General features: G+C 35.7%; 1 protein-coding gene across 1 annotated transcript in view; it reads right to left on the bottom strand.

Moving 5' to 3' along the window:
- The window catches only part of LONP2 (lon peptidase 2, peroxisomal), a 96,542-nt gene that overhangs the window by 24,944 nt on the left and 55,695 nt on the right, over positions 1 to 15,903 (bottom strand). Inside the window, exons 10-11 of the mRNA XM_026014480.2 lie at positions 15,176 to 15,302; positions 11,396 to 11,529 (exon numbers count right to left, since the gene is read on the bottom strand). Coding sequence (XP_025870265.2) covers positions 11,396 to 11,529; positions 15,176 to 15,302 — 261 coding nt within the window. The remainder of the gene's footprint in view (positions 1 to 11,395; positions 11,530 to 15,175; positions 15,303 to 15,903) is intronic.

Consider the following 15,903-nt stretch of genomic DNA (forward strand, 5'->3'; position numbering starts at 1 on the left):
AAAGTTTTAGTGGTCTGAAGAGAAGATCAAATCAGGCACACATTCCTTAAGCCAAAGGCCAATCCAGAGCAAGGTCCCAACCCTGTTCAATTCTGTGAAGGCTGACAGTGGTGAGGAAGCCGCAGAAGAAACATCTGAAGCTAGCAAAGCTTGGTTCATGAGCTTTAAAAAAAAGAAGCCTTCTCCATAACAGTGCAAAGTGAAACAGCAAGTGCTGATGGAGAAGCTGTAGCAAGTTATCCAGAAGATCTGGTTAAGATAATTAAATGAAAGTGGCTACAGTAAACAACAGATTTTCAAGTAGACAAAACAGCCTTCTACTTGAAGAAGATGCCACGTAGGATTTTCACAGCTAGAGAGGAAAAATCCATGCCTTCAGAGCTTCAAAAGACAGATGACTCTCTTTTTAAGGGCTGATACAGTTGGTGACTTTTAAGTTGAAGTAATGCTCAGTCACCATTCCAAAAATCCTAGAGCCCTTAGGAATTATGCTAAATCTACTCTACACAGTGCTCTACAAATGGAACCACAAAGCCTAGATGACAGCACATCTGTTTACAACATGGTTTACTGAATATTTTAAGCTGTCTGTTAAGATGGCCTCACTATTTAGAAAATAGATTCCTCTCCAAAATCTGCTCATTGACAATATACCTGGTCATCCAAAGTCTCTGATGAAAATGTACAAGATTAATGTTGTTTTCATGCCTACTGACAAAACATCCATTCTGCAGTCCATGGATCAAGGAATAATTTTGACTTTGGATTCTTATGTAAGAAACACATTTTTGGGGATCCCTGGGTGGTGCAGCGGTTTGGCGCCTGCCTTTGGCCCAGGGCGCGATCCTGGAGATCCGGGATCGAGTCCCACATCAGGCTCCCGGTGCATGGAGCCTGCTTCTCCCTCTGCCTGTGTCTCTGCCTCTCTCTCTCTCTCTCTGTGACTATCATAAATAAATTAAAAAAAAAAAAATTAAAAAAAAAAAAAAAGAAACACATTTTTGTAAGACTATAGCTGCTATAGATAGTGACTCCTCTGATGGGTCTGAGTGAAGTAAATTAAAAATCTTCTGGAAAGGATTCACCAGTATAGATACCATTAAGAATGTTTGTGATTCATGGGAAGAGGTCAAATATCAACATAAACAGGAATTAGAAGTTGATCCCAACCCACACGGAGGACTTTGAGGGGTTTAAGACTTCAGTGGAGGAAGTATCTGCAGATGTGGTGAAACAGCAAGAGAACTGGAATCAGAAGTGGAGCCTGGAGATGGGGCTGAATTGCTGCACATGACAAAATTTTAATGGATGAGGACTTGCTTCTTAGAGAAGAGCAAAGAACGTGGCTTCTTCGTATGAAATCTACTCCTGGTGAAGACGTTGTAAAGATTCTTGAAATGACAACCAAAAATTCAGAATATTATATGAACTTAGTTGATAAAGGAGCAGCAGGGTTTGAAAGGACAGGCTCCAATTTTGAAAGATGTTCTACTGTGGATAAATGCTACCAAACAGCATTTCATTCTACTAGAGAAATCATTTCTGAAAGGAACAACCGGTGTGGCAAACTTCACTGCTGTCTTATTTTAAGAATGTGCCTTCAACATTCAGCTAAACTTTCAGCAACCACCACCCTAATAAGTCAGCAGTCATCAACATCAAGGCAAGATCTTCCACCAGTAAGAAGATTATGATGTGCTGAAAGCTCAGACAGCAATTAACATTTTTAGCAATAAACTATTTTTAAATTAAGGTATATATTTTTTTAGACATGATGCCATTGTACACTTAAAAGACTACAGGACAGTGTAAGTTTAACTTTTATAGGTACTGGGAAACCACAGCATTCATTTAATTCCCTTTACTGCAGTGGTTTGGATCTGAACTCTCAGTATCTCCAAGGTATGCCTGTATCCATTTTCTTTACTACTTGTAAATGAATCTTTACATCACTTCCACAGTTATGCATCTTTCCTGGTCTGCATCACAAATTTAGCAAATACCTAACTTCTGAGAATTGTATTCAAGATCCCACAATATATGCCGAATTACTTTCTAATCATAATTCCCACTATTCTGGAACACCTTTTAGGCTGAAGGAGCAAACAGCACCCAGACCATAATCAACCAACATTTATGGAACAAAATCTTGAGTAAGAAACTAACACCTAAGTTCCATATCTGTAGAATGAGAATCAGACTAGATGAGGTCTAATCCTGCCATACCAACTCATTGCAGTGCCCTATATAACACAGCTATTCAGTTATGCCTGCTGAAATAAAACTTTGTACCATCTCTGGACAAATGATCAAAACAATAATTACTTTGATTTGTCAAAAGATTACTGTCCTTAACATGCGGAATTCGTAAACATTTTTAATTAGTGAAAATGAATTATATAATAATATTGATACTGAATGATTAAAAATTGTTCTTTTTAATTGGTGAATCCAATTACACTGGGCTCCTGATTCAGCTGAACTATTATTTGTGTATATGCGTGTAGGAAGTGGGTTACTAGGTATTTTAACAGCTAGTTGGCAGAGGGGTCGTCCATGAATGAATAAAGGGGGAAGGGATTTACATCTCATCTCTTTAGTGAGGGCACGTACACATGGATCCAGACTGCATTTAGGCATAACGAGGAAGATTTTTATGATTGCAGTTATAAAAACAACTAAGTTTTTTTGTTGTTGTTTTTTTAACTGAGTCTACTTTAAAAAGTGAGGTGAGATACTGAGATTATAAGTGGCTTTGTCATTTCTTATAAGATAGCACAAGCATGTGCCTTGGGGCTAAACTGACCATGGATACAATGCTTCTGAGAGCTTTCTCTTGGGAAGGCAGAAAGGGGAAAACAAAGTATCTTAAAAACAAATCAGAAAAACCTGAATATTTCCAACTGTATAATTTGTGCTGTCATTTTCAGGTTAATCTTTTCCAGAAAACCATGCACCCAGCCAAAGGAAGTGTGCTAAGTGCAACCGAGATTCAAGTTACTGACCAGAGCTGCCAAGGCATTTGTGCCTGCATATTTTCAATCTGCCTTTTTTTTTTTTTAAAGGAACTAGCTCTAATGGAGAAATCTGTGGTTCAAATGCCCAGAAAACCCCTCATGCTTGCAATAAAATCTTTTAAGTGCCTTCTGCCAATATTTAATTCATTATTTTGAGAACAAACCTTAACATTACCAAATACTTTTCTTTCAAATTCACCTACTAAACATTTCTACATAGTAACGACTGAGATATAGATGGAAATTATGATTGTAAAACATTTCTCAATTTTAGTAGTAGTTACATATTCATGAAAATAAAGAATATTAAAATAGAGTATCAGGAAATATTTTTCCATATATTTATGCATTATAATTAATTCTGAGATGCAAGCAAATGACCATTTTGTCTCAACTTACCAAAAGCAATTTTAAGAGCTACAATATCTGTAATAAGTAAAATGAAGCTTTCAGTGATCAATTCAGTGACTCACAGCACTTTAAACACCAGCACACTTGAAACATCTCACATCTAATAATTTTTTATTTATAACATATTGATCTCCCCCAATGGACTCCATATATTTGTTAGAGGAGTTTTCTTTCATTTGCTTCCTAGGATCTAATCTAGAACCTTGCATAAATGCTAGCTGACTCACTGACTGAATGAGTTAAAATTATACAAGGGTCTGTGACATAAGGTCTTTGTACCAGAAAAAGGAGCACGGACCACTGTCTCCAAGCAGGTTTTGAGCATTAATAAATCTCATTTCCTGTATTAGAGATTCATAAAATAGTCTTGGGAAACTTTTTGGATTATCAGTGAAAATGCAGAGACTATTTGTAATATTAAAAATAAGTACTGTTTTAATATCTTGTAACTTCAAAGGCTTGTTTTGATCATATATGACAATAGCACTCAAAGGTCATGACATCTTCCTATATGATTCATTAAATGAAACAATGGCTTTTTAATTCCTTGACAATATTTGACTTTCCTGTCCCAAAATAGAGTTTAAATAACAAATGTTTGGTTCCTATCATCCTGTAAGTAGGGTTTTTCCTTCATTGCCATTTCCTTCCAGTCTATGTAGGCAAAGTAGGCAAACAAATCTTTCTTAAACCAGGCTAATATTGATGAGGGAACAATAAGTAAATTAGTCAGAAAAGAATATTTAGTATGTCTTCAAGATATTGGCAGTATATACCAACATGATATTTTCATTTCAGTATTAAAGCACTACTTGATTTTAGATGTTTATACACAACGTGCTGCCTAATAGGCCTCTAAATGCAAAGTATTTGCCACAGAAAGCCTTATTCTCTAGGTTTAATTTAAACTTTTTTTTTTTTTTTTTTGTAATCTTGGTTTGTAAAATCCAATTAGCTGTAACAGAACCCTACAAACTCCACAGCTTTAGCGACCAGCAAGCCAGGTGCCTTGGGTCTAAAACTCTCTGCTCAGTCCATATTCCTCAAAAGTTAACCCGAGTTCCTTTGACTATTAGAAAATTGTATTTGTCCTGAGCTACTAATACAATCAAAGGAAAGATAAACATGAACAGGGGAAGCAAGACTTTAAATACTGAAAATGCAAAACTGAATTAAAACTTCTAAGATAAGAAATCAGCTCAAGTATGATGCACATATACTCAACAGCATGAACTTCAGTGTTGGCTTAGGAAAAGCCTTCTGACAGTGTCTTAGATTGTGATGACTGTTGAATTGCTACAGCCTTTTAGATTGGTAAATTCTATAAGAATAAGCAGAAATTTTCCAAGTTGTGCTGCTTAACAATTAGGAATATATAGGCCAATTTAAATCCAGCTTCCACGAATACTAAAACTGGGACTTGTCTTATTGTGTTCAAAGACTTCTCAAACCATCAGACACAGGCATCTCTTCAGAAACTAAAAATCTGACTTTTTGCTATTGTAACAATCTAAAATAAATACCCAAACATCTGGTGTGTGGTTTTGGGGTTCAGGGGCACACATTTAAATTACTCTCTCTTTTTTGTTCTAACACTAGCTAGAAAGGAAGATATGAGATTCAGGTTCAGGCACTTGAGGATGTTTACATGTAGCTGCAACCAAGTAATAGGAAACTACTCCATTATCCTTGCCTCACTAAAAACAGTTAACAAAGTTTTTATGTCCCCAAAGAAAACAAACAAGAACATCAACAAAATCCACATTAAAAGCTGACAAATAAAGGTTGTTTCAGTGGTTGCTCAAGAACTATTCATTTGCTTGTGGGTCTTATTAAGCTTTTCTCCCCTGAAGGCCCACCCAATAAAGTAATGTAGCTACTCTTAACTGTTTCTGCAGCAGAGAAATTTCCAGTCTCTATTAACAACCAAACCACAGGTTTTCTCTAGAACTCTAAACAAACTATTTCAACTCTTGGAAATGGGGGTGGTATTAATAGAATGAGATGTATAAAAGCCTTCTTTAAAATAAGTGAAAAAAAAGAATCTGTGAGAGCCATCTTCGATATGACCCCCAATTATCCCCACCTCCTAGAATCATATGCCCTTGTAGTGCCATCTCTTATCATACCAGGGTTGGTCTATGTGACCAACAGAATGTGGGAGAAGTGATGATTATAACAGATTGTAGCTTCTGTTTTTTTATTTATTTATTTATTTATTTATTTTGTAGCTTCTGTTTTAGACTCTGTTTTTCCCTTTTCATGTATCATTCTCACTGGTGGAAGGGAAAGCCAGTGGCCATATTGTGGGCCTATGTGGTAAGAGAATGAAGACCCAGTCAATAGTCAACAAGGAGCTGAAGTCTGCTAACCACCACATAGGTGACCTTGGAAGATCTCTGAGTTGAGCTTTCAGTTGATGGGCAGCTTGACTATAACCTCATGAGAGGTCTTGAGCCAGAACTCCCAGGTAAATTTAAGCTGCCCCTCAATTTCTGACCCACAGATATTATGAGATGATAAATGTTTGTTAAATGTGTTAAATCTACTAAATTTTGGGGTAATTTGTTGTTATACAACCTTAGGTAACTAATGTAAAATCCAAAAGACAGAGAGAGTTCCTGCAACAAGTAGAAGATTGCTCCAAGAAGTCAGAGTGAAGAATTTAGCAGAAAGTTACATAAAGCTCTGAGGTCACTTCCTAATAACATTATATTACAGTATTCTCCATTAGTACAAGAAATGCATTCATGGCAGTAGATGAGAGAATGGGTACAACTCAGATTTATAGAAAACTGATAAAAAAACAAAACAAAATTGAAAGGATTAAAACACTTGATTCTCCTGCAGGAACAGCTTCCTGTTTTGATTACAAAGGAGCCCCGCTTAAAATAACTATCATAAAGGACACTTACTGCCTAAGAAGCCAATGGCAGGAAGCTACAATAAAGAACACTGAAGGTGGCCTGACAGAAGAGGATTCCTCCTGGAAGTGGATCAGAGAAAGGCTAAAAGAAGAGCTGTCCTAGGAAATGAGTGGGATGTAAAGTGAAGAAAGCACAACAAGCAAGGAGCAGGTATTCAAACCTCTTAGCCAGGGTTCTTCCCGGGGTGTCTGACACCGCCCACCCCACTCTCTCTCCCCCCAACTCTGGGAGTACCAAGCAGACTTAGTGGCAGTGGCAGGATACCTTTCCTCTCCTGGTCAGTAGTGTGGTCCACTGGGAGAATTAAAGTTAATGAATGAGGAGAACTGGTGCTATAAAATTCAAATATTTTATCTTGACGCATTGTTAACTGTAAAGTTGTCTTAAAGGGACATACCAAAAAAATTAAGCATACTACATCTACCTTCTTCCACTTAATACTGGGTTGATTTTACTGCCGTATACAAGGCAAACGTATCAGACAAACAATATGTTTCAAAATGCAACCCAGTCAAACTGAGATACAGACCGAACTACAGAAATTGCCACAGTTAGATCTGTGGTCTAGCCAGCGTTTTATGGTCAGCAGGGGCCCCAAGAGAATCTATCATGAGAGGATAGGCATGTTTTCATTGACATCAAATCCTATTGCCTATGACTCAAACCATCCAACTACTCAGCTTTTTTTCTGACTTACAGCTTCTATTTTCCTAGGGACTAGGAAACAGATAGCCAAGTTTATAAATATGTGTCTGTTAGCAGAATCAAACAGGCAAAGCATAGAGTCTATCGAGGAATGTTGTGAAGGGATATTGAATCGGAGAATCCTGTACAAATGAGATTTTATCATTGTCAATTAGGTGAGGAGTAGGGGTCCAAGGGCACAAAACAAAGGCTACATAGGCTGGTAATTTCTTCATAGGGTTTTTTTTCTGCCTACATTGGTTTTAAATCACTATTTCTATTCAACATCTTCCTGGAGGTCCCAGCTAGAGCATTAGGGAAGACATGGAATAAAAGGTATGACTGCAAAGGAAGAAGTAGAAACTAGCATTATTTGCATTTGTGATGACTGATGAAATACAAAGTAAATCCAGAAATATCTATAGATAAAATTAATAAGTCAATTTGGCAAGTTTGCTGGATATGGGTCGATACAGTTTTCCTGTATCGTAGCAACAACAAAAATCAGAAAATAAAAAATTAAAAACATCATTTACAATAACATACATACATAAAGATCAAATAACTAGGAATATATCTAAAGAAGAAATATACAAAAGCTCATCATTGAAAACCATTAAAACACTTAAAATAATTGTTAAGACTTAAATAAATGACTCTGGTCATAAATTAGGAGATATGATAATATCAAACTGTCAATTCTCCCCAAAATGATTTACAGATTTGATGCAATGAGTCAAAGTGTCGGGAGATTTTATTTTTTACTTATTTATTGGTGGAAACTGACAAGCTGATTCTAAAATTTATATGGATATTTGAAGGACCTACAGTAGCAAAGGCAATCCTGAAGAACAAGCTGGAGGACTTATATTAAACTAGTTATCCAGACTGACTATGACATGGTCATTCTTGAAACTGTATGATGTTACCACCAGAAATTTCATCCCAGACCCAAAGTACCCAATTCACTTCTCACATGTTAGCTAGTTTAATTCATTTTCCCTCTAAGTATTTATCTGTGATCTCCATAACCTAAACAGTTACAGTATTGGTTTAAGTCATATCTTAAAAGCTAATGTATAATGGCATCTTACATACCTCATGAACAATCATTAAATCCGTGTTCTTTTTTTTTTCTAGCTAACTTTTTAATCTTTTCTGTGAAATAAGAAACAGCTTGAGATTAAGTTTAAGGTAGCTTCTCTAATAAATATTGTATTTTTTAAAAATAGAGAATGCTTCTTATTCTGAAAAACTGTAAGGACTGATTATAATACAAGTCCTTTCCTAAGATAATTTTTGAGGGGAATATCTTACTAGATGTTAACTGGACAGATATGATACATTATGTACTTGAAAAAAAATGGACATTTGCCCGATTCTTTGCAGAGAAACATCCAAGGATGCAAAATTGAATAAATCAGACATTTTTATCTATAGCTGAAAGGCAGGGAAAAAGGAGACTAAAACTTTGGCCACATATATATATATTTTTAAATCTCCCAACGCAACTAATATCCCAGAAAGGAAAAGTGCAATTCAGAATACACTAGTAACATGCAGAAAACATAGGCAGCACTGCTTTTATGAAGTAATTCCCATACTTTATGGGTAAGTGACCAAAACCGTAAATATTCCTCCTCTAACGTGGATCAACTATAAATCTCACCAGGCTTTTAAACTCCATTATTATTTGTTCTGTTTAACTGCCAGTTCAGACCCCACAAATACAAAGACAACTGTTCACAGACCAGCGTTTCTGGGCCTAGTCCAGAGACAGCGTTCGATACACTGGAGGGTTCTGCCTGTTTTGAAGCTTGTGGCCTGAAATTACTTTTCTTCCTGGCAGTAATTCCAAGTCCAGCAATATTTTTAACATTAAAAATAACTCCCTCACTACATTCCTTGAAATTTCTACAATAACTGTTCTATTTTATACTCTAATTTTAAATAATTCATTTTGTAATGAGAAACTTTGTTATTAAGCTAGCTCTATTTGAACTTTGCATAAAAACCTGTCACAGACCCTTTTGTAGGAATTTTCCTTTTGGATTAGCTGAGTTGATAAACATCAATTTCAAGATACCTTATAATTATCTTATTAAAATCTGGAGGAGACTCATTCACAGTAAACTCAAGGGCATCTTAACAATATTAGAACTAGCTTAGACTCCACAGGCCTCTAATGACAATCACAACCAAAATCACCATCAAGAAACAAGTATTTATCCTAATTTTTTTTTGTATTTATCCTAATTATTTATTCATCTGTATGACCTAGGTAATATCATAATCACTCAAATCTGCTTAATCATGTTATTATTTAGAGTTTGTTCTGTGAATCATGGATTAAGAAAAAATAACCAGGGGCATCTGTCTGGCTCAGTCAGAAGAGCATGTGACTCTTGATCTTGGGGTCCTGAGTTCCAGCCCCACGTTGGGTGCAGAAATTACTTAAATAAATAAGAACTTAAAACAAACAAACAAGTAAATAAATAAATGTTGCCATGAAAAACTGCATGTTCCCACATAGCTCGTAAGCTGTTTGAATGAGTGCTTGAATTTTTCAGAGTTATCTTTTAATAGCTAATATGATCACAGACATTATTGGAAATATGCTAATGGATATATGTATAAACATTAAGTACTGCATAACTATGGGAAGTCTCCTTTGGCATCAATCCCTCTAAATGTATTTGTATAAATTTCCAAATATACTGTCTCAATCCTAAACGCAGTTTTCAAAGTAAGCGAACTAGATAACCTCATTTTATTGTCTGCCTTGGACAAAAAGACATAAGCTCAGATGCTTCAGCCCACAGCACAAAGGGAGTGTTCTAAGAATAAAAAGGGGGAAATTTAAAAAAAGAGGGGGGGGGAATTCAGGAGGACCTAGGCCTTATATTTTAGAAAGAGAAGAAGAAAAATACCTCAGTTCTTCACCGTCACTCAACTTTGCCAGTGATTCCATTCTTGATAGACTCACTTACCTACGGCACTTTTTAAAAATTCAGATTTTGAAAATGATAGTCTGAACATGTGTTTATCTTTAAACTTCCTCTCCAAATCCTACTAAAATGACAATTAAGAAATTAAAAAAGCATAAACCCTTATGAAACAGAAAGTGAGTGGGGAGGAAGTAACAAACATTTAGGCTATGGAAAGGAGAAATCTTAATATCTTAAGGGTAGTTATTCATAAAATCCTATAAAGACTCAGGAATTGGAGGTATCCCTGAAAATATCAATGAGGAAGGATACTAAACAGAAAAATGTTAAAGTCTGTGGAAGAAACAATTAGAGCTTAAGATCCGTAACCCTACTCCATATAGCAAGAACACTCCCCCTCTCCAGTTGCACAGAAGATGGGAAGTTTACTCTCTGGAGAAAATGAACCAGGAAGGTTCTTGGCACAGTGGGAGCGGGGGTGAAGCATCATACTGGATATAAGAGATTATATGAAAGTCCATTCTTTTGTTGATAAAGTGCACTGTGCTTAGCAAGAGAAGGAAAAACAGGGAAGATGTTTATATTTATTCCACGAAGCATATCACAAATTATGGTTCATCCACCACATTCATCAACCTCTATTCTAGAAAGAGCTTATGGAAATGACAGAACGTATAATAAATCTCTTTACTATAGAAAATTTCAATTCCCTACTAAAGTCATATTTGTTAAAGCAAGTTTTGGCAAGCTATGTAGCAGCACAGTATGATGAATGGAAACCCCGTATGAGTCTGGGACAAAGAGACCCACAACATTCTAACTGGGTACCAACAGAAATGTTCACATTTGATTGTCTAGTCCTAAAATTCCCCTTCTTTCCCTATCATCACCACCTCCATGATTATTTCTTTAAAAATAATAATCTAAATTACATTTTAATTGTATATCTACCAAAGAAAATGTGTGAGAAAAACAAATTATGACATAAAGCTCTTCCTGAGTACAAAGATCTACCCCTGCAGTATTTAGACAGCTTGGATTTTTTAACTGGTCCAATAACTTTCTATGCTATAAATATTGAAAGATTTTACAACAGTCTGGGTCAGAAGGAAAAAAGAACACCAGAACCCATACATAAAGCATGCCATCATAAATCTGGAGAAATTTATAATATTAAAGCATTAATATTGTGTGTTATTCTAGCTGAAACTCTGTACTATTTGTAAAAGAAATCCTCTTGATAAAATACATCAATGTCAAGTTATTATTTACTCACTGGATGTATTTACTGGTGGAGTCATATGCGCCACTGCTCCTAGGACTACCCAACACTATCCCTCCATATTTAACTTTTTTTGCCATTGACTCCTACCACCAAGCCTGAGAGCTCCAGATCAAGGTCACAGACCTTCTCCCTCAGCCACATCATAACGGTCCAACTTGGCTTCTTTATGTTGTCCTTCTGCCACCTTCACAGCAACAGCTCGGCAAATGGCCCCAAACTTCCTGTCCAGAGAGCGAACCCCTGCCTCTCTGGTATACCTGTCATCAAAGGAAAGTATTTTATTTTTGGCTAAATACCACCTGTAAAAATAGACAGAAATAATATGATTAACATTTACACTAATGAAACAGTATACATTTAAAAGTTCATTATATTTTCTTAAGTAGTAACTTCCTTGCATTTAAAAAATTCCTCCTTAAAGTACTGTTATTTTTTAAAATATTCAGATATATTTTCAGCTATAACCTTCCCCTTTATAGGGACTTTTATCTTCAACTATTATCCTATACTTAAAAATGAATCCTTGGTTCTTCAATTTATACTGCCAAAGTAAATTTGGCAGCACGTAAATCATTATTTACTCCTTGATGATACATGTAAGAGCTTTCTTATGCAAAATTTGTCAATTTAAGAAAATTCTAGATGAATTTATTACACTTGAAATATAGCTGAAAGAAACAGAAAAATAAAACTTTTTTCCCAACTAAAGCAAAAATTAATCTTAGAAATTTAGTTTTCACTAGGAACTGTGCTTGTCACCTCTATTCAGTGTATTTTCTTTGAGACTTCTAAAGAAGGGAAATATGCTGATACAAGCATAGTGAATTTGTGGAGATTCTAAATGTGGTTAAGCAGAGCTTTCTTAAAAAAACTTAAGTTAGACTCAAATTCTATAAGCCTCTTCACAAACCATTATATAACACAACCATATTTGGTCACCCAGCTTTGGATAGATTTGAATGGGTAGCATCAGGTAGAGAATATAGATGTACCTGAAAAACTGGATTTGATTAGACAGACACATATTCTAGACTTTAGGGAATCAGATTTCAAAAGTTCTGAGAAAAGACAAATAAAAACTCTTGGCAAAACACTATAAAGTAAAACTCATTTCAATCCAAAGGATAGGAGGCAATCAGCATAAAGTCCATTATTACACAACTGCATATAATTTCAGTAAGGAAGAAAACAGAGAGGCATGTTAAAAATAAACAAACTAACATGTAAAAACAAAAGCAAAAACCCAGTGTAGCTTCCTAGACAACTCGCTGATGGGCTCAGATTAAAGGGTCTGGACAAAAGATGAAAGAACAGAGATTGAGGAAGTGTACAGGGGAATGACATGAATGTGCAGAAATGGTACCAGGAAGTTCGGGAGAAACTTCCGGAAATAATAACATCCACAACAACATAAATGAAATACTGTTTGTTTGTTTAAAGTGGTCAATAATGAGTCAGGAGCTAATGTAAATACCAACATTAACAGCTGACTGAAAGAAACTAGACACAACAACCCTTTTTTAGTATTTTAAAATCAAAAAGGGAAGAATCACCAGTATTCAATAAAAAGTGGCTGATGTTTCCTACATGAGCATGAAGATACTATATATGCCAATTTCCAGAGGACCTAAAACTAATGATAATCCAGATGAAAATGAAGTCCATTTGCTGCAATGGTAGCTGGAACCAATAAAATATATGTAATTGCAAACTTCTACATTTGGGTTTTATAAAATTCAATGCTGCCCTATAAGTACAGAATGAGACCAAACTCAGCAGAAATTTGTATGAAAAACAACTGAAGATGTTTGGTATCTGCAGGCACAACAGGCAAGAGAATAACCTAAAAAAGTTAAGAGTCATGAGATACAGTCATAAAAAAACATAATCAAAATAGGAGAGCTGGTGGTCCTACACCATCAATTCCTCAGGCCACCTGTGAAATATTGAGTTCCACTCTGGGTGTTTCATTTTAAAAGGGACACTGGTTTCACAGGCAGCACTCAGAGATGACTAATTAGAAAGGTGAAAGTCTTGAGAGTGGGTAACGAGGAATGGTAAAGAGAACAGAAATGTTTAGCTTGAAAAAGAGAACATTTATAGGAAGTGGATCTGACTTTTTTTTTTTTTTAATGCCAGAAGGGCTATACAAGGGAGGGATTTACCTTTAGATTCCAGATGCTCCTATAGGGCAGAACTAGAAAAATTACAGGGAGGTGAAAATAAAGATTATTTTGTAACAATTTATTTATGTACCTATTTGTAGACCGCAGTGAGCCCTTTAGCACTGGAGGCTAGTTATGGGGATACACACACACACAACTAGATGAGATCTAAGAACACCCTCCCCCCAAACATTAGGAATCCAGGACTATGACACACAAAAAGATGAAAAACACATCAAAAGATGAAAAACTATAATTTAATCTCGGTAAATTACTAAATAGCCAACACTGCTTGGAGTAGCAAATACCTGTACTGTTTTTAAAAATATTGAAACTGTTCAGAGACATTTCCTAATGTCTATAAGCTTTTAATATTTGATGTTTTGAGCTAACATATATATTAAAAAGAAATAGTTCCCCAAGCAACAACTGGGAAATACAAATAATTATTACTTTTCAAAGTCAGTATTATTTCGATCCAGATATTTTTTTTCCTCTCACTCATATTTTACAGATGGGGAAGCTATCAAAAAGGTTAAGTGATTTGTTGAAAGTTACCCAAAGGCACTGGGGTGTTATCTGGAATAATATTATTGTTGGAAGACTTCGGCATATAAATCACCTAATTTATTTCTCCTGGCATTATCCAGGCAATGAATCACAAGTTAAGAAAAGGAACTCCCAGGTCAGATCTAGTCTTACTGTTTTATGTATAAATTTAAATAGACTTCCAAATAGACTTCCATAAGAAGGCTGGCTTAGATCAAAAAGCAGCCTGACTGGCCAAACTCTAAGTCAAAGATCAAAATGGAGAGATACTTTGCTTCTCCTGAAAAACAGCAGTTACTGTGAGAGGGCCGCATGAGGAGCATTTGGCAGCCTGACACAATTCGCCAGATGATGCAATGGATCTGTAACACTGAGCCAGGAAAACTAAGAGGCTGTTGCAGATATAAATTCTCAACAGGGTATATTTTCCATTCAAACATGCAATCTATAAATCAGACGAAGCAATACTCTACTCAGATAATTTACATCCTGCTTGCTACAGGCTTAAGGACTTGGTAGCTAACTCAGGAAAGCACCCTCTATTGTTCCAGTGTTAATTCCGAAGATGAAAATTGTTAAGGATATTTAAAATCTCTCAAAGAGAAGAAAATCTGAGTAACTTAAGACAGGTGTTTGAAAGTAGCAATGCACTTCTTAAGAGAATTTAACTTTTAAGATCTGGGGCATATAGGATGTCTCAATATTTTCCTTGTTTTTGGTTCTCAATTTATCAAATGAATCCTGTGCACTGCTCTTGTGAAAAAGCTAAAATTCTGGCTCAGCTAAAGTCCTCAGCTATGAAGACACTCTAAGCTCTTTCTGTCTGAATTTCTGCATAATATTGAGCCCTGTGTAGATCAAGTTATGGAGGGACACCTAGGTGGCTCAGTGGTTGAGCGTCTGCCTTCAGCTCAGGGTGTGATCCTGGAGTCCTGGGATGGAGTCCCACATCAGGCTCCCTGCATGGAGCCTGCTTCTTCCTTCTCCCTATGTCTCTGCCTCTCTCTCTGTGTCTCTCATGAATAAATAAATAAAATCTTTAAAAAATTTTTAAAAAAGATCAAGTTATGGAAATGCTTGCTGGGATTCTGGTGGAGAGAAAGGAATGGTTGCTGTGAGTTGCCAGTAGAACTGTCCCTTTTTTCTTTTTATACTCAAACAATGAGAGGCCTCAGGATGGTTGACTAACCTGGTGATGATGTCAAGAGTAGTAACCTGTGGGATCTGAATCTGCTGAGGAGTCAGTCCATGCTGTTCCAGTTGCTTTGGGATCAAGTGCCTGTGGGCAATCTCAATTTTCTCCTCTTGTGTATACCCTAGGGAAAAAAGTGATCTTATTTTGTAATTATTCACACAGCTTCCATAGTGCCACTTTTTTTTTTTTTAATGAATCAAATGCAGATTCAATGGATCTTGGACTTAGAATGAATTTATTAAGTGTTACTTCAACTAAGATTATAATCAGAATAAAAAATTTAATCTCCAATTAAATTGTTAAAATTTCGAATTTGTCCGCAAACAAAAAAAGCATTTACTAAGCACAGCTTTGAAAATCTCTTGATTAAATAATATCTCTCTTAAAGAAGAGGAAAATTCTTAATCAAATGTCTAAGATAATTCTCTCCTTAAATCAAATGTGAGTTTTTATTATTTAATAGTCAAATAATACATCTCTTCTCTTTAGCATGATTTGATACCTAACTGCGACAACTTAAAACAACAAGTAAGTGGAATCCCAGGGCAAGAGCTGCAAGGGAGCTATTTGCGAACTCTGGCTATAAATTTAAGTAACAAAACAGAAACTAAGATGTCCTCCTAGAAGTTTTTTCCCCTCTACGTGTTGGAATTACACATATAATTTATATAGTTAAAAGACTTTATGTTATTTATTTAAAAACCTCATGAGTATAGATTTAC

The sequence above is a fragment of the Vulpes vulpes genome, chromosome 2, assembly GCF_048418805.1.
Source record: "Vulpes vulpes isolate BD-2025 chromosome 2, VulVul3, whole genome shotgun sequence".
Lineage (NCBI taxonomy): Eukaryota > Metazoa > Chordata > Mammalia > Carnivora > Canidae > Vulpes > Vulpes vulpes.